The 22,915-nt window shown below is 36.9% G+C and overlaps 2 protein-coding genes across 3 annotated transcripts; one reads left to right on the plus strand and one right to left on the minus strand.

Annotated features, from left to right (window-relative positions):
* Positions 1–626: 626 nt before the first annotated feature.
* Positions 627–16,053, minus strand: LOC137951638 (chitin elicitor receptor kinase 1-like). Of its 2 annotated transcripts, XM_068798441.1 has the most exons (11): positions 15,232–16,053; positions 13,874–13,907; positions 13,491–13,655; positions 6,340–6,539; positions 5,655–5,744; positions 1,906–1,999; positions 1,689–1,840; positions 1,511–1,602; positions 1,279–1,417; positions 1,079–1,177; positions 627–1,002 (listed from the first exon to the last, which is right to left on the minus strand). In XM_068798441.1, exons 5-11 carry the CDS (start codon positions 5,724–5,726, stop codon positions 838–840), a joined length of 813 nt encoding a protein of 270 aa, XP_068654542.1. In that variant the 5' UTR covers positions 5,727–5,744; positions 6,340–6,539; positions 13,491–13,655; positions 13,874–13,907; positions 15,232–16,053; the 3' UTR covers positions 627–837. The 2 variants fall into 2 exon arrangements, 1 of the variants encoding a protein (XP_068654542.1); XR_011112146.1 differs by lacking the exons at positions 627–1,002; positions 1,079–1,177; positions 1,279–1,417; ... (3 more) ...; positions 5,655–5,744; positions 6,340–6,539 and adding an exon at positions 10,264–10,319.
* Positions 16,054–17,659: 1,606 nt separating this feature from the next.
* Positions 17,660–22,426, plus strand: LOC137951199 (uncharacterized). Its single transcript, XM_068797785.1, has 10 exons — positions 17,660–18,031; positions 18,744–18,930; positions 19,400–19,533; positions 19,624–19,736; positions 20,067–20,190; positions 20,673–20,822; positions 20,932–21,087; positions 21,184–21,263; positions 21,351–21,400; positions 22,087–22,426. The coding sequence occupies exons 1-10, from the start codon at positions 17,660–17,662 to the stop codon at positions 22,224–22,226; spliced, it is 1,506 nt and encodes a 501-aa protein (XP_068653886.1). The 3' UTR covers positions 22,227–22,426.
* The last annotated feature ends 489 nt before the right edge of the window (positions 22,427–22,915 follow it).

The raw sequence follows: 22,915 nt of genomic DNA on the forward strand, positions 1-22,915 counted from the left end.
TTAGGATATTATTATATTCTAATACTACACGTTAAATTACTTATAAATGTAGTAACCATGCTTATTTTGGTTAATTATCTATTTAAGTATATTTTAAAAAATTACTCATTCTCTTGTTTATATCATACTTTTCATTTGAGGACACTAACACTGGAATTTATTTTCTAGTGCACTTAAACTTGTCTATACTAATACCCAAAGATAAGTTGAAGTTGAATCAATTCATTTAAGATGAATTGAATTCTTTACTTCATTTCAAGTTCATTGTGGACTAACTCCTCCTTAATAAAAAAGACATAATTTCTTATGTAAATTAAAATTTCTTTTTTCCTCAATAGTTTTTTTTAACCCTTCAGATATATTAACAGGTGCATCTAGATCAATCCACCAAATAAAAGGTCAGGAACTAATTGCAAATCTCTTTCTTTGATTCTCGTAGACTTGTAAAATCCCAATAATTTTTCTTAAATGTGCCCAAATTTACTAGAGACGAAACACACACATTTGCTTATTACCTTATTGTGCTTAAAATTTTGAAAGTGACACTTCACTTCTTCTGAAAAAAGCCCCTTTTTAAAGCTTTATCACACATTGCTAGCAAAGATTGAGAAATCATTTAGCATCACTTGAGAAAGTATTACACAATATTTTGCTTTTCTCCTGTTCTTTCACAAAACTATTATTGATTGAGAATAAACTAAAATTTACAAATAATCTAAATAACAATGAATAAAAAACCTGCTTTCAGTTCCCTTCATTCCATTTACAAATGATATTAATCCAATACTGCATAACTTTGCATAGCTTTCTGTTGAAATCCTTGTGGAGGAAAAGACTCTACCTCCCTGACATTAGATTCGCTCGAGCTTGATTTTCATAAAAGGAGCCTACATCCCAATCCTCTGTTGTGGAAGACAATGTCATTAATGCAACAACAATGGATCTCATGCTTGGCCTCAGTTGGGGGTTTTCTTGCGTGCAAGCCCTTGCAAGCTGAGCCATCTGCACCAAAAAATAAGTTGCTATTATAATGATCAAAATAACATTACTGAGCACTTTCAGCAAGCTGTCCATTCACCTTGTGAACTGAGTCAAGAGGGTATGTATCACCAAGTCTAGGGTCCACTACTTGTCGAAGATCTGTACGTGGGTCTGGCTGGTTGAGAACATCTTCAAACTACAGCACCAGGTGAGATAAAGTAAATTGCTTTGAAATGATGCATATGAATAGTTGTTATTGTTCACATCATGGGGATAAATTGAGGAAGAGTAACTAACCAGACCAACGAGTCCCTTCGATTCGGAGGTTAACCCATCTGTTTTTACAACAGCTTCCTTAGCAGAAATAAGTTCATAAAGCACAACGCCAAAAGCATAGACATCTACTTTGGGAGAAACATCACCATATCGAGCATATCTGCAAGGAAAAGCAGGAGGAAATATCCAGTCCATTAACTTTATCATGACATAAGCCAAATATTTTTCAACATTATGAAGCCAGCTTTCTCACTCTGGAGGCATATATCCAAATGTTCCAACAAGACGTGTTGGCAATGATGTACTTCCAACTTCTGTCAATTTTGTTAACCCAAAGTCTGCTACCTAAAAGAAAACATTGCACGTGAAAGTGAGAAGAAATACAGAGATACAAACCCAGAGAGAGCGAGAGAGGGAGAGGGAGAGAGAACCTTTCCATGGAAATTCTTGTCTATCAAAATGTTTGCTGATTTGATATCACGATGAATATAAACTGGAACTGTATGCTCATGAATATATTCCAGACCCCTGGCTGAATCAAGAGCAATTCGCACACGGGCATCCCATGACAATGGATCCCTCCCTAGAAGCAAAAGCTTTTTAGATACTAGAAGAAAACATATTACATTTTTAACCATAGGTCCTTACCAGAGCCACGCAAATGTTGGCTTAAGTTCCCATTCTCAATGAACTCATAGACCAGGAATAATGAACCTTCGGTGCAATATCCTATCAGACGCACCTAGATTTCCACAATTAACTATTAAACACAATAATAAAAGTTGAAAACAATCAAGAGGATCTTTAACATGTGAAAATTATCATCAGAAATATACCATGTATGCAAGAAGAGAACTGAAAGTTGAGAATTGAACAGTAGTCATTCGTAAAAAGTTCTACAAATGGACGCTCTACTGAAAAGAACAAAACACATAAAAAATGATACCCAACGACTAAATGTCACTTTAGATGTAACAAACAAAACAGAACTTGGTGATCATTATCAGTACCAGATTTTAGCCCTTGGCTGAAGATCAGTCGGGCGGGCTTCGGTTAAACATTATATTAGTAAATCATGAATTAGGAGAGGACAAGATGGAGACAAATTGCAGATGGGCCAATCTTTCAACCAGGGTCTTCTTGTGACCAGACCAAAATGCCAATACATACCTTCAGCTCCCAGACCTTGTTCACACAGAGAAGAAACTGGGAACTATTCCTGCCACAAACAAGGTTTCTAATCCTAGGAGTTTGCAGGTATGAGAGAGTCCCCTGTCTCTCCGAGTTTCTACTACAAAGTAGTCTGCTATTCAATCATGGAATCAATTCTGATCAAGCAAGCAGGAGGAGGCTTTCATCTCTCAGCCTGCTCCATGCTGTATACCCTAAGGATCATGAGCTTGTCGAATGCTAGAATACAAGAGATCTGCCCGGTCCCAGCCCTCTATTATAGATTGTTGATCTGCAGCCACGCCCTATAGATGACCGAGTCACTCTGATACTACTCCTTACCTCACCCCGAGTATAGAGCCATCTTTGAACGCGACTACACGTCTTTACTCATAGTAGGTTATAATGTAGGTCTGGGTATAGCAGGACTTGAACCTGTGGCTATTAGGTTAAAAGCCCACAAAGAGGACAGACAACTGGCTGCTGCATGGTAAGCCCGCCCTGCCTATATATAAGGAGTTCAGAAGAAAAGTTCTTACGAAACTTTAAGAACAATCAGAAACAGAAAATTAATGAATCTTTTCCTGTAGAATTTGTAGGTACTAGGAAGAAAGATAAAGACTGAAACCTGAACTCCCTTTGGACCTACCGCTCTGATACCATTATAAAATCTGTGCAAAGGATTTCATAAAAAAAATCTGTACAAAGGATGTCTTGAAGAAGAAAAAGAAAAAGATTGAAGAAGAAATGAAGAAAAGATAGGAGAGAAAAAGATGCGAGAGCCAGCGCCTTGTTGGGAGACAAAAAACGTCCCTAAACCTATTTAATTAAGCAAGTTAAGTTAGAAGTACATGAATTGACCATGTTTCCCTTCTAGAACTACTTCACATAAAAAACTAACTAAAGCAAATAACTGAAATAAAACACAACTAATAACATCCTACCACTGCACCAGTACTAAACAACTAGGAGGGGGCACATCTACACATAGAAAGACAATAACACACCTGAAGTGTAACAGATGGTGTCATGGATATCAGTCTCTCACTTTTCAGTTAAAGGAGGTGTCCAATTAAGGAACTGAAGCTTCTTTCTGGATCTAAGAAATATCTTAATAGAACCAGCCTGCACCACATTTTTTACATACAACTTGACACTTGTAATCTAAGGGGTTGAATTGTCTATCTCATTAACTTTACCAAACTTAAATTGAAGGAGTGATAACTTCTCAAAAATCAACCATTTTGCAATCAACATTTATACCAAACTCCCAATCACAACAGGAATTCAATAATTCCAGCCCACATCAGCGAAAAAAGACATGCCAAACTTCCTAAAACATTTAAGCCACAATCAATAGTACCCTGCACAAATTTCTATTCTTCCATGTAGCAAAAACTGAAAATCCAGCAAAAAGCACTCAGATATGTAAAATTAGCATAAAAAGGATCCAAAAAAGTCAGCACGGGACAGTTTGGTAGTAGAAGAAGGCAGCACAACAATAACCAACCCAGCTTGGGGCACAATTAACTCATAGACAAGTCATTAAGCACGGAAACCATCAGCCCTAAGGGCTACAGCATAAGAGCAAAAAGAGGAAGAAGATTTACAGTGACACAGACCAAAATGTTGAATTTTTACCCTAATCTGGTTGCTTGCAGATTGAAGGAAAAGAAGAGGAAGTAGAAGTTGTTCAGATCTTAACAGGAATGATCATTCAAGGCTCATGTAGAAGAAGAAAGTCAATAAAGGTTGAAGTACTGGGGGAAAGAACAGCAATTCCAGCAAGTTTATCTATTGTGTCCATTGAGAGTATAGCGGCATTTGGTTGTGTGTTTAGAAGCTCTGATGGTGTAGTGGTCCTATCCTTCCCTGGGCCCTCGGAGCATTTGGACTCCTCTTCATCAGAATCAGTGCAATTCTTCATGGACTAAGACTTTACGACCAGCATTTCTGCTCCTCTGGAAGTCGAAGAAGACTCCAAAGCAGTGATCAGTTGGTGTTTGTATCCCTGCAAGCCTCTGTGGCATCATCTTCAGACTATCTTGAGATATGTAATCTGGCTTCCAATGTTGGTTGTAAATGTTCTCATGTAAACAGATGTGCAAATGGTTCACTGCCCCCCACCCACCCCCTCCATGTAGCTTTGCTGCTTGGCCTTTCAGCTCTTAATGAAATCATTTATTTCAACAACAACAAAAAAAAGTTCAACGACTAATCTATAAAAAATCAATCAGCTTAAGTTGTTTACAAGAGTACATGACCCTCATTTGAAGCCTATCTGTCACGTGACTAAACTAACCTCCACATAAATAAGCTCTCTAAACACAAGACACAATTACATGAATACCCTTGAACCTTATTTAACACCTCGTGACAAGCTCAAAACTCTTCACAAGCATCAATGGCTAATGAAATGCTTTATGATACTTTCTGGATTACTCTTCAGAACACTTTGGAGGTTCCAAACCAGTATATTTCTGAACTCTAGGACATCCTGAACCAGATGATGATAGCACTGAGTGTCAAACTTATAATAAAGAGGGATGCATGCAAACATATGGGAGGCTGAGTGGCAGAAGAGTGATTTTGAGGGAAGAATGGCAGCACCTGTAATTTTAGCTGGTGCATGGTGTTCATCTAGAAGGGGAGAGTAGGATGATTTTGAGAGAGAGCAGGAGTTGCTGGGGGAGTAGGATTAGTAAGCTAGATAGGAGTTTTCTAGAAAGAGAAAATTAGTGGTTATGTTGGGCTACAAGTTTCCTAGAAGGAAGGTAAATTAAGAATCCCTTTTTCATTCTAATTGTATCAAGAAGGGCTTACTGAGCGTATAAATAGTGAAGCCCGTTAAGGGGAGAAGCATCTCGCCTCCAACCCTTATTTTGTGTGTTTATTTTTCTCTTTTCTCTTCCCACACAAGAAACCCTAGCCTTTTCTCGACTCCAACTCTGCCTAACTCTCCAAAACCCTGTCTCACTCGAGTTCAGGACCCAACCTCACTCTCTTTTGAATTTGTTCCTAACAGATTAAGGTATTATGAGTAAAATTTTGGCTTTAGTAAAAGTTTCCAATACCACTAACTACTTCCAAAATTTTGCATGTGAAATTGAAAAAGCAAAATTTGCATGTAAACTTAATAATGACAAAAAGGTTCTAGGAACTCAAAAAATTTGTCACTCAAGAAAAAGGTAAACAAAATAAAGATGACAAAGATGATAATAACTAACCAGATTCAAGTGATGTACGTGTGTTAGAACCTTCAGTTCTGCCAGAAACTCTTTTGATGCTTGCATATCCATCTTCTTGATTGCAGCTTTCTAGATGGTCAGAAAGGTCATTTCAGATAAAATTTCAGTATACATAAAGAGAGGGAAAGGAGGCTGGACTCAACTTTCCAGTGTCCAATATCTTCTTCCTTAGGAAAGTCACACAATTTACAAGACTGTCAAACACTTTAATTTGTTTTTAGCAGAATGTCATACACATTATTACATTAACAAAAATGCAATTACCTCTATTTTATTAGTAAAAATGATAAAAATAAGAAAATATTTAATTAAAATTAATCATGAGTGTATGAGATAGGAAATAAATGTAAAATAAAAGAAAAATAAGTTTTAAATCATTCAACTCACACTTAATGGATCCATTATACGAAATTATTTAAAATAAACATTGATCACAAATGTATGAGATAGGAAATAAATGTAGAATAAAAGAAATTAAGTTCTAATTGCTGGTATGATAAACAAATAGTGCAAAAACACACATAAAAGCACAAAAGCCAACCATAACCAAGGAGAGCTACATGTCAATGTTCCCAAATAACTAAATTTAACATAATGAAGCCAAAATTAAGAAAGACAAGAAGGTACAAGTAGAAAGAATTATCCCCATGAAGGAAAAACAAACCTCTCCCCTTAGCTCTGCATAATAAACAGCCCCAAAGCCACCTTCACCAATCTTATTTGCCAGACTGAAATCATCTGTTGCCCTGGCAAGCTCCTCGTGGGAGAACTCCACAGATTTATCTACAGTAATACCGGTCAGTCCAGGAGAACTTCCACCAACAAGAGCCGCTGACTCAGACGTGTCCAGAGGAATTACTGAATCTAGAAACAAGAGCCAATAGAGTGATTAAATGTTCATTCATATGCAGAAGTAACAAACTCATCAGGTCTTAGTCAAGCAAGTCCGGTGTCTCTTTAGGACGAGGAGATTTTTGTTATTTGTTGACATGTTACATATCATAGATATAAACATCTCAAACATAGTTCCATTAAAAATCATGTTAGAAAAGCTTTGAAATCAGACGAGATTTTCTTATAGCCAGATAGCCAGCACATGATAAAAACAATAAGACCAATAACTATTTTCAAAAATTCTAACATTGCAGTATTTTTAAATTCTAGACACTACTTTTTTTTTTTTTTTTTTTTGAAGCTTCTAACATCAGTGTACTTTTAAATTCATCTCACTACTTAAATAGGATTAGAATAAGCCCATGTAGATTCGGGATTAGAAAGATTTTGTGTTTTGTACTTGTGAAGAAACTTTTTAATTTTGTTAATCATTTTGAGAAGGACCTAAACCCAACTTTAACATAGTATCGAGCAAATACTCATATGTGAGTCTCAACTCAAAATGGTTTACATGTATGAGCTATAAAGAGGGCACACGCATGAAAGGGAGTGTTAGAATGGCCCAACAGAGATTCAGGATTAGAAAGATTTGTTGAATAATGTAAAAGTTATTTGGTCTTTTCACTTATGAGTACTTGTAGGAAATTGCTACCCTTGGTCTTAGAAGATTTTCTGTAACATCAGACACTTATATTTTGTTTCACATGATAGAGGCAGTTTCATATAATAAGTGCTAGAGGGCTTTTAGGGAAGTTGTAAAACTATCACTTAATACAAGAAAGGGATTCGGGGGTCAAACTTGACCTCTAACCACTCCAGCCTATTGGATCACTTGACAGTCGAGCTTTTCCTTCTTTCTCTCTTCTATTTTTTCCTTTAACCCAAACTTTTACACAGTATCAAAGTAGAACAGTCGCATCTGGTAGATATATTGCACTCTATATCAGCATTTCAAGCTGCAAGTGCCTGGACAAGAGAAATAATTAATTTTTTTTATTCAGACCGAACCTCCAAGTTAGTGTTTTCTTCTCTCTTTGTGCCTTAACCAGTTGGTTAATAACCTTTAATCTGTTTAAGTCAGTTGTGATGTCTTTGCTTTGGGTGTTTGTTTCGTTGTCTTGTTGGCTTTTAGCCATTTTGTGGGAGGCTTTCTTTTTTGTAGCCTCTTCTCTCTTTTTAATCTTTTTCTTTCTCCTTTAATGAAAATGCATTCTTCTAAAAAAAGTTAGGGCTTCATGATCCAGTATTTGTCTGCACATATCTTACAAGCCTTCAAAAGTTCTCTGTTTTGGTGAAATATTGGTATTCTATCATTCTCCAAGTGAGTGAAGATGGTATTCTGGAGTTCTTTGCTGCCTATGGTTGTACGTTAGCGCTCTTTTATCACAGGTCCATGATTGAGTTGATTTCAGGTAATATACATGTTTGCACGGACCTGGTAATTGTGAATTTGATAAATTTGTTGGTTCTTTATTCTGATCAGGCCTATTACCGACCGGGTGTGATGTATATGTGCTGTACATGCCCAGAATTGCAATTTTTTTATAGATGGTTTATGGTGAATAAAGTGTGACAGATTAGTAGTAGTTTTCTGGTTCATCTGGCATTTTGTGAGTGGGTACTGGGTTCTTTTTTTGCACTCCTCTTGCCTTCCATTGATTGTGTGTATTTGCTTGAGAAGTGTGTGTTTTAAGCTTCAAAGGTGGTTTCTTCCAGTAGGAGCAAGATTGATTTGTCATAAATCAACTAAGGCAAAGAGGACAAGGACCTAACCAAAGTCCATGTTACTAACAAGAAACTGGATGGTTAGAATTATCTGCTTTGTTCTAGAGCAATGAAGAAGTATTTGGAACGTAGGGAGAAAGACCAACTCATATTTGAAGATCCTCCATCTTTCCCGAAGGGTTGGAAAAAGGATAATGCAATGGCTATGACCCAGTAGGTCAATAACATGGAAAACCTATATCAGTAGTCCTGTTATGTACTGTGAAACTGAAGTCTGTGTTTTCCCATTAAAAGACCAGTCTAGAGTCTATGACTTGTATGCCTACTCTCTTACTTACAAAAGAGAGGAGAAGGGCATCATTAAGCATTTCGGTGAGATGAGGGAAATCCCTTCACTACAGATGAGGACAAGTTGAGAAAGCAAAAGGAAGACATCAATATGGCTAAGTTTCTTCACTATTTTAGGGCCAAAATATCCTAGATATTGTCTAGTACTGATTTTGCCCTCTCCCAGAGGCTTATGCCAAAGTTCAGAGAGCAGAGAATGCGTCACTCAGTGGAGATTGGTAAGGTGTGTCTATAGAAGAAAGCCATATATGGACTCGAACAAAACCTGCAAGGCTAGTTTGAATTTTTTAACAAAGTAGCAAAGTAGTGATCTACTTTAGGTTTTTGACAAGTCATTGCGATAATTCTACTTTGTTCTGGATATTCCATTTGACAGTGCAAGTTGATGACATTGTCTTATCAAGTAGTGGTTTGTAGGGAATTGGAGAGGTAAAAGAAACACTTAGAAAACACTTTCAGACCAAGGATCTCGGCCATTTGAAGTATTGTCAAGGGATTGAGATAGCTAAAGGTTGTTCTAGAGTGCTAATGTCAGAATGTACATCATTGACTTGCTTCAAGAGACTACGTTGCTTGGAGCTAAACCTATGAGACATCAAGGGAGAGCAATAACAATTTTCATGATGATCAGAATCCAGTGATGAATGACAAGACTCAATATAGAAGACTGTTATGATCCTGGTTCTAGGCTCAGATGTGAGGGCTTATCATGGGGCTACATGTCCTAATGGTCGGTTTGGATACGAGGAAAGCGGTGGTGGTTTAAGGTAGATTTGAAGGTTTGAATTCTAGACTAGAATTAGAGTTTAGGAAGTTTACGGTTAAATGGTTAGCTTAGAAAGATAGAACTAGGGAAAAAAGAGTATAGTTTTGTAGTTTGAGTTGGGAATCTAAGGTATAGGTTATGTTGGGTTTTGAGAGGCGGAAGGCTGAAAAAGTTAGGCATTTTTTATCAGGACTCAGAGTAGGTACTTGACTCGGAAAATAACTATTCTTTTGGGTCTTTGGACTCAAATTGGAAGGATGAAGACTATGGTTAGATAGATGGATGAGTTACGAAGACAATGGTATGGTTTTGGGGGAAATCTGAGTGGAAGTCTGAGAACTAAGCATTTTCAGATTAGTGCTCAGGCAATACTAGGTTAGAATCAAGGGTTTCACTTAATAAGTATATAATCAATTTGAGAGAAGTTTGTCAAGTTTCATGCAAAAGATAGTTTCCTAATTTAGAATTAACTCATGGACACTAAGGTAGAAAGACCAAGACTCTATTTATGGATTTTTCATGATAAGATGGACATTAAACTATTAAGTACACTTAATGAATAACTTGTGCAAGAAACTCACTTTGAGAGACACTTCATTAACGTGTAACTCTCAACATGAGCATGACTCACTCAAGTAAACAATAAGGTACTTAACTAGGATACTAGATAGTATGTCTAAACTAAGTTTGAAGGGAACTATGATTAATTAGTGAAGATATGTCTCACTTAGTCAGAAAAACTTGGGAAATGTTTACTCGCTAAAGCTGCATTGTATCTAAATAATATAACCAAAGATACTCTACAAAACTAAAGCTAAAATAAATACAAAGAGATAGAAAACTGAATTAGCTTACGTTTGCCAAGGGCAGAGCCTCCTCAGTGAAGAAAGGCAACCTTCCTTGATCAAGGGCTAGCCGCCAAAGCAACCTTTAAATCGTCAGTGAAGACACCTTGGGGTTGGCTCACGCAAATAAAGAGGTTTGTATTGATTGAAAATGATACAAAGCTTTTAGAGCTCCTTATTAATAGATGGGAGAGGAGCAATTTCTACAAATCTTCCTATATGGGATTAATGTTAGGCATAGGATTGCTTAGGAGGCAAGCAAGCTTTTCTTAGATATTCTCTAGATCCCTCTAGATCTCCTGACTGAGTTGGTGACCTTCTAGAGCTTTCTCCGAACAATTCTACCCCTGTGCAAAATTGGCACTACCTTTAAGTATCTTCCTAGACAATTTTGCCCGTGGCCAAGCTATTCTTCCTCCTCTAGAAACTTCTTTGATTCTTTTGCCCCTTCAGTGCTAGCACCACTTATCCAAGTCCCTACTTATCTAAGTCCCAAACTGACTGTTTTCCCTTCCTTGGTGCTACTTGTTTCCTCCTCCTCGTTAGACTTCTGTCAACTCCTTTATTATTTTACTACCTACCCATGATGGTCACATAGCCTAACCCATGATATACACTGGGGTTCATAGCAAAGATTCATTGAAAAATTTATCTATGCCACACTGTTGAGACTAGATATTTCTTATGCAGTGCTGATTTATGGAAAATCCCTGAATAATACATCATGAAGCTTATCTATAGAATTTTGAAATAGTTAAAGGCCTTTCCCAAGCAAAGGCCTATGGTACAAGTCACATGGTTATGTTAAGTCAAAGGTTTCTTTAATGTAGACTTTGCTCTATCCAAACTGGATAGAAGATCCACAAGCAGTTGTTTGTACCTTCATTAAAGGAAATTTAGTTACACGTAACAACAAGAAACAAAAGACTGCACCTAGATCTAGTCTTAAGGTATAATACAAATTGATGGTGTGCACAACTTGTGAATTAATGTAAGTAAAATCATTAAGGGTTGGGTTGTATATGTTGAGAAGGAACCCATGGTGATGTGATGTGTCAATCAAACTTTTATTACTAGTAACCCAATCTTTCATGAAAAAACTAAGCACATTAAAGGGGATTATCACTTATTAGAGATGTCATCGTGAGTGGAAAAATTGCAACTCCAGATGTTTGTTTACAAACCATCTAGGTGATTTTTTTATTAAAACACTTGGGAAAAGAGAGTTTGCTTTATTTACAATAAGCTGGGGTTGTTAGACATTTATGCTCCAGCTTAAGGGGGAGTATTAAATAATGTAAAAAGGAATTTGGTCTTTTTACTTATGGGTATTCATTGGAAATTGCCACCCTTAGTCTTAAAAGATTTTATATAACATTAGGCACTTTGTTTATGTATTTACCATTAAATGGGGCTGTTTCATGTAATATACTGTAGAGGGTAATGTTGGGAACTTTTTAAAACTATCGCTCAATACAAAAGGGGAATCGGCATTCTAACTTGACCTCTAATCACTCCAACTTCTTGCATCAGTTATCTTGCTCTCTCACAGTTTTCCCTACTTTTTCTCTTCTATTTTCTCCTTAAACTCAATTTCTAAAAGATCTTGTACTTATTTCTTGGGAAAAGACCTCTTAACTTTGGCTACTCATTTTGGGATGGACTTGAGCCAAAGTTTAACATATAATTTGCATAGTATTTGATATTCAGAACTCTTCAACAGATAAAGCAAGAATAAAACAACAGCCAAAGAAAAGCAAAAGTTATAAATCCGAAGGGCAAATAAGAGCAAGAAACATAAAATCCACCCTAACAGTATATGGTTCTGGCATGTGATATCAAGCCAAATTGAAGAAGGAAAGGACACTTTACCTAACAACAAGCCTTCCAATAACCCATACTAGGAACCTCCAAAGTAAATTAATCTTCCATGGAAATGACCTTTACCTTCAGTGCATAACTAAATATTTGCTGTAAATATAACTTTTTCTTTCACTTCTTTTTTTGAGATGTTTCAATAAGTTGCTTACAATAGACAAATGTAAGGTGACTTACATGTTCATATGTACAAGACATACAGACAAGAGATTAATATCAGAAAAAATAAAAGCTAAATACAAGATCCAAAAGTATTTTCATCACCCGAGAGTTCTATCATTTTTAATAAATATCTCAAAGACGTAGTAATCTAAACAAAGAGTTTTGAAGTGTTAACAGTTGTCAATAGCATAAAAATTTACAAGAACATGCCCCAAGCGCTTAAATATCCCTTCAAAAGTGAGATGTATTAGACAGAAGAGACAGAGAGCCAGAGAGAGAGTGAGCAAGATGTAGAAGGGTTCCTCAGGGGTGATAATGAGGATAAGGCAAGTCAAAGGGAAGTGAATTCCCAACAACAAGATGCTGCCAAGAAGCTCCACTTTGAGCCAAGCAGTCAGCCATGTCATTAGCATACCTTGGTGACTGCATCCATACGTGAGGAGCAAATACCCTCAATCTCATCATAGAATTTTTGCAAAACACTGGGGAGATGATGTTCTAGTTGTCCAATTAATGACGCCCACAGAGTCACCATTAGCAATCAAGAAGGCAATAAAGGCGGTCTCAAAGAGTTCTCACTCGCTTTAATGGAATTAGCTACATCATTGGGCTAGAAGGATCCTCCTCAATCATAGAAAACTTGAACTCCAGGAAGGAGTTGCCCTAAGAACTGCAATTAAAGTTTGACTTTGACCATCCCTTTAAGAATGGAGTCCAGCATGGACCTCATCCATCCAGAAATCCAAGGGAAGTGGCTACCGCTCTACATTTGTCTCTAATCACAGAACTAGGGATACACATGAAAACTGGGAATTTGCTGGACAGGAAAAGTTTTTTTTGAGAAAAAAGTGTGAAAACAAGCCTGTGTTAATTAAAAGACATTCTAAAAAAATTAAATGTGTGTCGGATGAAAGATTTTGGCCATTCTGCGGTCGAAGCTTTCACAATAAAAAGCTAATCTCGCCCACCGTGGGTGCTGGACAGGAAAAGTAAAACCAAACAAAACTAAAAAACAATTGTAAAAGGCTTTTGTGAAACTGTAACAAGTAAGAAACTTGAACCTGATACTTCTAGCAGTTTATGAGCATTTCTCTCAAGACTCATACTAATTATAAGGCATTTGATGTAAACAAGCAACTAACAAACAAGAGAGAGAGAGAGAGAGAGAAGCAGCTACATGTGCACAGGAATGATTACCGTGCCTATGTTGTTGGACTGAATTGTTTTCAGCTTGTGATGGAAATAACGGTGCACGCTTCACCTTACTCTTTTTAAACACCTTAAGATATAAGAAAATCACCAAAAAGAGTAAAACAACTGCCCCTGCAACCGAAACTGCAGCTATAGCTCCTTGTGAAAGTCCTGCTTAAATGCCAATATGAGAGCTACGAAGCATCATAAATTTAACGAAATTCAAATAGGTTGTCCCATTTTTACATGTCAATAAATGAGAAGTAACAACTGACGGACCTGTTCTGCAAAAGAAATAAGTTCAACTTGTTGTTAGACAACTGACAGACCTTTGCACAACAAAAAGACAGGATATAAACCAGAAACGCTAACAAAAAATTGAAGTTTACCTTGATTTTAGAGGCTTGTAGCTTCCATTTAAATCTGCAAACAACAAGAGGAAAAGGCCAAACCAACGAAGCTTCAGTTTTCTGTGAATGGAGCTGAATAACTCATGAACAATTCCCATAAGATTATTACTACACACAACAACTTAAGTATCAGGCAATACACCAAACGAGCCAAAGGCATGGGTTTGCTCTAAGTTGACTTTTAAGACAGGACTCGGCATGTTTTTTTTTTTTTGTGTGTGTTAAAAAAAAAACGTCACTTTTGATATAGCCCCCCTTAGATGCATTAATAAATACAGGCATCACAAAACATGCAGGATGATAAGAGGCCCCCAACCAAGAGAACTTTTTTTCCATTCTAGAATGTGCATAGGTCTCCACCCCTTCCTCTCCCAGCAGAAACAGAGAGGCAGGATGTGCAGGGAGAGACCAACTCAACTCTCCCTCTCTCCTTGTTCAGTAAGAACTAAGAAGGGAAATCACCTTTCCTCCCACTTAAAAGACAAGAGGTTGGTGTTCTGCCCTTTATTTTCCAAATATGATATTTTCCTCCCACCTTTAAATACGCATTAACCATGTGTAAGGGTAATGTACCTTATTTTAAGGCATTATACCTATACTCAAAGTCACTAGATTTTTATGTTCATTAAAAAAAAATTGTAACATCGGAACTACATTAGCTTACATTCTTAAATAGTAGGACATATTAAGGAATACAGTTGTTAAGATGCCATGTTCAGAAATTTAGTATCTAATAAGGCTGTTTTTGGAAATTATCTCAAACGAAAGATAAGGAATCAACTTGATCTCTCAACCTAAAATAGAGTTGAATCCATCAATTTCATAGAGAAAAACAATTTAACCACAAAAAAAATTTAAAACAAAAAGAATTCTCAAATTTTTTGCAAGCATTTGTGTGTGCCATGCACTCATTAAAGACGGCGTGAGAGAAAAAAGAGAGTGGAAGATAAAAGATTTTCATTGTATATGCTCCATAAGAGCTTCTCACATATTCTTCTAAAAAGAAGAACACCATATAAAAGACATCACTGAGAAATTGTAGGACAGTCATATTCATGACTATTCGAACTTTGAATCACAAATACCCTTTCCAAATCATTCTTCCACTATTAAATGCAACTCATGATAAAATTAGATGGGCTAACGTGTTTAGAGTTTAATTTTCTATTGGCAACGTCTGTTTTATTTCAGAAAAAAAACTTTGATTTTTCGGTGGTTGCTTTTATGACTAATATCGTGCTTCCAGAACCTCATGCCGGCCATCTTTGAAAAATAAAAAAACTTCAATATTATTAATCCTCAACTATTGAAATCAAAGATTAATTTAAAAAATTTACCTTTCGCAGGAACAAAGACCAACCCTGTCCAGCTGCTGAAATTCACATCTCGATTATATCTCTCCACTAATCTCGTGTCTGTGAACTCCAATTCTGCAGCAACAGAAGACAAATTCTCCCCAGGCCTCATTGGATACGTCACAAACAACCCATACTCACTGGACACGGAGGCATCGCCGCAAGAGCAATTAACAGTGACGTTAACCACCGCATTTAAAGGAATATTGATCGGATTGTAGTTGTTGACCCGCTGGAGCCAATCAGCAGTAGTGAGATTGGAATAGACTTCGGAGGCGATCTTATTATAAGTATCACCAGACTTAGTATTGTAACGGAAAGTATAGCCCAAGAAATCTCCATTGATGCACTCGCATGACGGAAAGGGGACATTTATTCGGATATCTGAAGGTAAACTATCTTTGTTGGGGAGCTTTTTGGTATTGTAGGAATAGATTACATCGCTGGAGGTGAAGAAGAGTCCTGCGATGGTGTCCAAGCTCTGGCCTTGAACGACATAGAAAGAAGCAAGGGCCAGGTCGCAGCCTCTGCTACATTTAGATTCTGCTGCCCCCAAGAAAGAAACCAGAAGGACTAGCAGGGGGAGCCAGTGTCTGCTTCCTCTGGTTGATGCTTTCATGGTCTGCAAATAAAGATTCTAACTCTAAAACTCTAAAACTGTGGGGAACAGAAGACGAAGCAATCCGAGAGGGGGAGCACGGGGAGGGAGAAGAAAAGGGTTGACCATCTCGACTATATGTAATGATACTTGATGGGGTTTTGCAATCAAATTTGCGTTCGCAGTCGTCATCGTCGTCGTCGTCGTCGTCGTCGTTCGTAACTGCGAGGTAGAAAGAAGGAATTGACCGTAGAAGTAAATAGCGTCTCTGAACTGGTCAGTGATCACCTTTAGCTACCGGATATTGTATTGCCCCAAAATTACGACAAACCCGTGGCTCAGAATTACTACTCCTAGTTGTCGGACTCGGGAATCGGATCTGAATCCGGGTCCCGAAATTCCAAGTTAGATCGGGTGAGTTCGGACCGGAATTTGTGAATTTGGTGGCTAGATAACTTGAGTTAAGGAAGACTCACCCATTATCTCATGTGTGATTTACAGTGATTAGCCAATACAACCAACAGACCGATTTGTTAGGTGCGGAAAACTACCGCCTATAAAAGTGGACGGAACTACTCTGATACCCACCCCGCCCATTCTTGACCGCCTCTCACGGGATTCAAACGCGGGACGTGGCGGGCCTAACTCTGATACTATGACAGCGGCTAACCAATTTACCCAAAAAAATGATCTTTGAAATGCAGAAAACTACCGCCTACAAAAGTGGACGAAACCACTCTGACATGATTGTTCCATCTTAGTGGTTCACTTAACCAGAAAATACTTACCTCTCAAACTTCTATCCCTCGAGATTTCCATAAAACATATAACATTAAAAAAATCACTACCACTAACACTAAGGAAAATGAGCTTCTAGTAGTGATTTTTTTAATGGTGAAATTATATTTACTGACAAAAATCACATTTGTTGGTGATAAACAACTTCATCGATGAAGGTAGAACAATTATCGACGAAAAAAGGATTATGCTGAAAATACCTTTTCCGCCAGTAATATTTTAGGGCGGAAATTTTTTCATCGGCTATAATTGTTCCACCACTGCCTGGGAATTGTGATAGTTTATTAATTAAATAAATACTTAATTGAGTAGTTAATGAATTAATCGATTAGTTATTTTAAGTAGTTAATTAGGTAATTTAAGTAATCTTTTCATTTAGGCAATTAGGTAATTAGGTACATATAAACCAATTACATTAGCAATTAATCAATTAAGTAGATAATTAATTAATTAATAATTGAATTAAAATATTTGACCAACTACATATCTAATTGACATTAAGAAGTAATAAACCATTAAGTAACTAATTAATCAAGTAAATAACTCCGGAGGGAAGGGGGGCTCGAGCCCCTTGGGCAGGGCAGATAGGGGGTTGAGCCTCTTGTGCAAGGAGGTCCTAGGAATAATTAATTATATCTTTAATAATATGCTATCTATTTAATTATATTTTTTATGTTTAATTATTTTTACTATTTAGAAGTGTTTAAATAGCTAATTAATCAAATAAGTTAACTAATTAACTAATAAATAAAATAAATAACCAATTAAATGATTGATTAATAGATTATTTTATTAATTAACCAATTCAATAACTACGTAATCAATTTAATAACTAACTAACCAATGTTTGTTATTTCCTCTTCTACTGCCTCTTTCCCTGTGCCATCCCTGTAAACCCGTGAAGCCATCTCCTAGGGTCGGGTCGAGTCGAGTCGGATCGGTTCCCTTGAAACCCAGCTTGATGCTCACGCCTACATAAGCATCAAGCGGTGAGGAACGGAAGAGCAGAGAAAAATGACAGGAACATGGCTCTACTTCCTCCTCTTCTTCTCGGCAGCATCAGTCGCCTCTTCATCGTTCATCAACTCAAAGCCTCGGTTTCTTGGCCGATTCGCTCACCTGAAAGCTGAAACCACTCAAACTGTAAAGTCTTACCGATATGAGACTCGCTACTACACGCAACTACTCGACCACTTCAGCTTCAAGAACTTGTCCTCATTTGAGCAACGATATCTCATCAGCCGGGAGCATTGGAAAGGGCCAGATCATATGGGTCCTATCTTCTTCTACTGCGGGAACGAAGGCGACATCGAGTGGTTCGCGGAAAATACGGGTTTTGTTTGGGAAATTGCTCCTCGTTTTGGCGCTATGGTTGTCTTCCCAGAGGTCGGTGTTACCTTTGTTTTCCCCACCTCATTGAATTATGTTCTTAATTTTTGTTTCCTTATCCTATTTGTTCATTTCTCCATTTTTTTCGTTAATTCATTTGGATTCCACGTGATTATCTGGAAAAGCCACCGTTCAAAAACGATCTCTGTTAATCTTATGAGCTATTTGAACTAATGAATTTACTTCAATTTGAACCGATTTTGATGCTGGAGTGAAGCATACTGGCACTTGTCAGTAGCAAAGTAGTGTTCCCCCATCGGCGGTGTCAATTTTCATCATTCAGAAGTTTTAGTTTTTACTGCATCTAACTCTCATCCGATAAAGTGCACGCCGGCCGATCTCCCGTCCAATGTACTGCTTAGAGGAAATTGTGCTAAAGGTTAAGAAGGCTTCAATTGGTCAGAATCTCTAAAGAGCAGAGTGACAGCAATTTAAATAAAATGTTTTGCTGTTCCTCTCAATTGGCAAATCAGAGATGAATGAAATGCATAGAGTGAAATATTATTTTTATTTTTTGGTATGGTATACTCTGAAGGGGCCGATTCTTCTCCCTTCAAGTATGTTTATTGAAATCAAATTGAACCTTATGTTTTTATCACTTCAATTTCAAATTTAGTGCAAATTATGGAAAATTTGAGCTAATTACCAATAGATGATGCTTTTATACGGTGGAATAGCTTCTGATTTTTTGAAGTACTGAATTGAGCAGCACCGGTACTATGGGAAGTCTATGCCTTTTGGCAGCAAGGATGCAGCATATGAGAGTGCTGACTCACTATCATATTTAACTGCAGAGCAAGCACTTGCGGACTTCGCAGCATTGCTTACTGACTTGAAACGGAACTTGTCAGCAGAAGACTGTCCTGTCGTGTTATTTGGTGGTTCTTATGGTGGAAGTAAGGGTCTTCATTCTACCTGCCTTGTCTATGGATTTAGATTTTGTACCGATAAAAATAAAATTTATTTTATCATCTCTCTATATTGTCATAAAAAGATTCAATGTTGAAGTTTTTCTCTTACATATCTGGAAGAAATAACTGTGTGCATGGAACATTCACTAGCAACTTCAAGCTCACCAATGCAGCATTTGTTGTGATAGGCGGCAGCAAGAAACTTTCGTTGAATAGACATTTTTTTCCAGTAAACGCTACAAATGGGTGGTGATGTTAGTTAAATTTCTCTGATTCTTGTTCTAAAAACATATTGGTAGAATAATTCTACAGTTAATTGTTCTTGAGTGTTTGTTATGACCATGCTATGTGGCTCTGTTTATCTGGTGGATCGTTGTGCTTTAATGTCAGCTAATCACTCTTTATCCTCTCAATAGTCCATTTTTTTTATATTTTTGATTTGATGATGTTACAGTGTTGGCTGCATGGATGAGATTGAAGTATCCCCATATAGCTATTGGCGCTCTTTCCTCATCAGCACCCATTCTACAGTTTGAAAACATTGTGCCAGAACAATCATTTTATGATATTGTCTCATCTGATTTCAGAGTCTGCAGCTTCTTGCCTTTTATCTAACTATGGTCTTTCTGATATTACCTAATGCGATAGTCATGTCTTACTTTTTCAAATGTGTCACAGCGGGAAAGTTTGAGCTGCTTTGAAACCATAAAAGAGTCATGGCATGCTTTAGAAGTTGAAGGTCAGAGAGAGAATGGACTGAAATATTTGAGCAGTAAATTCCATTTGTGTCGGTAAGCATAATTTTTGGCTGCTATTAAAATGAGTTTATGTGATTGACTTAAAGGCACTGAGCAAATGGTTATAACTTTGGTCAACTAGGCAGTTATAAAAGCCTTTGATTAATTGGTGTTATACTCATCACATATTATCTTTGCATCTCTTAGTTATAGAAAAGGGTTTTGGATGGTTTTACTCATCTCTTAGTTATAGAAAAGGGCTTTGGATGGTTTTTCTCATCTATTAGTTTTTAATCATGGTTTAAATGTCTTTGTTTGGTCTTGTGTCCATCTCCTAAGCTTATTCCGTTCTCATCGGACTCTGAAATTCAATCTCAATGCCAGGAATCTCAATAATACGGAAGAACTCTCAGATTGGTTAAGTTCTGCTTACAGCTACTTAGCAATGGTGGATTATCCATATCCTTCTGCCTTTCTAATGCCATTACCAGCAAATCCAATAAAAGAGGTCAGTTATTGCTTGCTGGAAAATAAATAGATCTTTTTTCGTTTGTTTGACTTAGTTGTCTAGTTGTATTCTGTGGCTCATGCTAAATGAATTTTACCTGAAGCTTGCATGTAAGTGACTCTTGAGAGAAGCAATGTATAACTTGTGACATTGTAATAGGGAGCTCTTTGTAGGAGTAAGAAAGTTCATTTCCCTAGGAACTCTTTGCAGGACGGATATGATAACCTTACCTAAGTTTTTTAGGGAAACATTTCTCAAGCTTTTACGACTTTTTTTTTTTCCAATTTTTTTGGGAAAATTATAAAAAAATTCAATAGGAAGTTATTTGAATATCATTAAAAAAGCACAGCAGATATTTTATACATTTCTTCAAAGTGAGAGGTTATAATGAAAATTCAAATGAGTCTGAGCTGGTGTGCTCTTGGAGTATCTCACAGCTACATATGCATGGCATTATCACTTATTTTTGTTTTTTTCTTCAGGTCTGTCAGAAAATCGATAGCCTTCCTAGTGGGGCCAATATTCTTGATCGTATTTTTGCAGGGGCAAGCATTTATTATAACTATACTGGTGATGTCTCTTGCTTTGACTTGAGTGATGATCCACATGGAATGAGTGGTTGGGATTGGCAGGTATCTTTATAGAAAAAAAATTAACTTTTAAAAAAAATTATGTTAAATTTAACCATATGTACAGCATTTTTATATCTATACTTGACATGGTTTTTGATTTGTTTGATAGGCTTGCACTGAAATGGTCATGCCTTTATCCAGTAGCCGTGATCATAGTATATTTCCACCATATGATTTTAATTATGCTTCTCATGAAAAAGGATGCTTTGAGCAGTTTGGTGTCAAACCTAGGCCTAAATGGATTACCACTGAATTTGGTGGCCATGTAAGACAGCATCGGTATATTTTCATTAATTTTAGTACTCTACTGTTTCAATTCAATATATTCTATGTTGTCTTTGTTTCTGTTTCTTCTCAAAAGGATTTGAGGACGGCATTGAGGGCTTTTGGCAGTAACATTATATTCTCAAATGGACTGTTGGATCCATGGAGTGGTGGCGGGTAAGCTTAGATCATGAAAGCTTATATCCATGGAGTCTATCATGTTGTCATTGTAGTTTTGATATTGTTCCCATGCTTCTGCTGCAGCGTTCTGGAGAATGTGTCCGAAACTATTGTTGCCCTCGTGACAGAACTAGGTAGTTTCTTTTATACCAGTATCCTTTTTTTTTTCCACTGACATCTTCTATTTCAGTACCTAACGCACTAACAAAGAAATGGAGTTACGGATAGGCAGGTAGAAAGTCTTGCAATCCCACATTTTTTTTTGAATCTACCCAACATAGTGAAATGTACTATTGAATGTCCAGGAAACATTAACTGTGGGTAAGCTCAAAAGAGGTGAATATCCCATTCTGAAAGTCAATCTATAGTATGTAGTCTATCCAGAAATCTTAATTACATTTTCCTCAATGTTGTGGAATACCAACAATGTGTACTAGGGTTGGTTCCTGTAAAATCTCCAACTGCACTCGTGCTATTATGTTCCAGCAATTGTCATCAATAAATTCTAAATGGAGACCAATTTCATCCATCCTGAATATCTTTATAGGAATTTGTAGGTTTCAAACATATTCTAGGTGTAGTCCTAGATAACAGTTGCCACATCCTTCCAAGCTGTATCCAGTGACTTGCAAAGAAATGTAAAGACTCCAATTTTGTTGTCTTCTTGACGGCCAGGGGCTGGCGAAACAGATAAACACGAGTTACAAAAATAATTTCTTATACATGACTGATTAAGTGAACTTCCTTTAAAGTGGGTCTGTTTAGAAAATGCACTGCTGATGCAGCTTAGATATTTGACATCGTTCTTTCATTGTTTCAGGTGCCCATCATATAGATCTGCGTGCTTCAACTGATGAGGATCCAGACTGGTTAACGGAGCAGAGACAAGAGGAAATCAAATTGATTGAAGTCTGGGTAAATGACTACTACAAGGAGAAACGATCCTACTTTGGCATATAAAAAAGAATGCCTCTTTGATCTCAGTTTTAATAGTGAAAATCTGATCACAACTGCCTACTGGATAGTGAGTTTACTAGGCGCTGTACATATCCTGATTCACATTAGCACTCTGGATTTGCTTGGATGCATTAGTTTCTTTTCTAAACTAGTCTTATGGATCAAGCCTTGATTATCTTAATGGGATTAACTTATTTTTGTGACTTTTGGCTTGCATTCAGAATAAGGGAAATGTTAGGGAATTTTAAAACCCTTCCAACTTTTTATCTCATCTCACTCTTCTTCTTATATAGCTTCACATGGGGTGGGTGCTCGTCATGCATGGTTCCATTCTATAACAACTCCTAAATCATTCTCTTGAAGCACATCTTCTTTATGATATGTGATCTGCTTGTCCCTAAATGAAATGACCCACTAATAGAGAAATCACAATTCATTGGGTTTTTTTTTTATGCAATCAAATATATTTTTAAAATTTAAATTCATATTTTTCACACAAAAAGCTCTTATCAACACTAGAACAACATCTATTTTGCATCATATCTAGATGATTTCTCGGTCCAAGTTGAAGAAACAATTTCTCATGTTGTCATCAAACCAGCTATAACCATTTTTTTTTTTTTATGTTTGTAAGGATCCCACCAAAATCCTTCTATTAAGTGGTTCCACTTAGTGAAGGAGGATGGAGGTCC

This window comes from Aristolochia californica, unplaced genomic scaffold (assembly GCF_029961685.1).
Source record: "Aristolochia californica isolate CCGP_79_NKW_82.1479 unplaced genomic scaffold, dmAriCali1.0.hap1 SCAF_15, whole genome shotgun sequence".
NCBI lineage: Eukaryota > Viridiplantae > Streptophyta > Magnoliopsida > Piperales > Aristolochiaceae > Aristolochia > Aristolochia californica.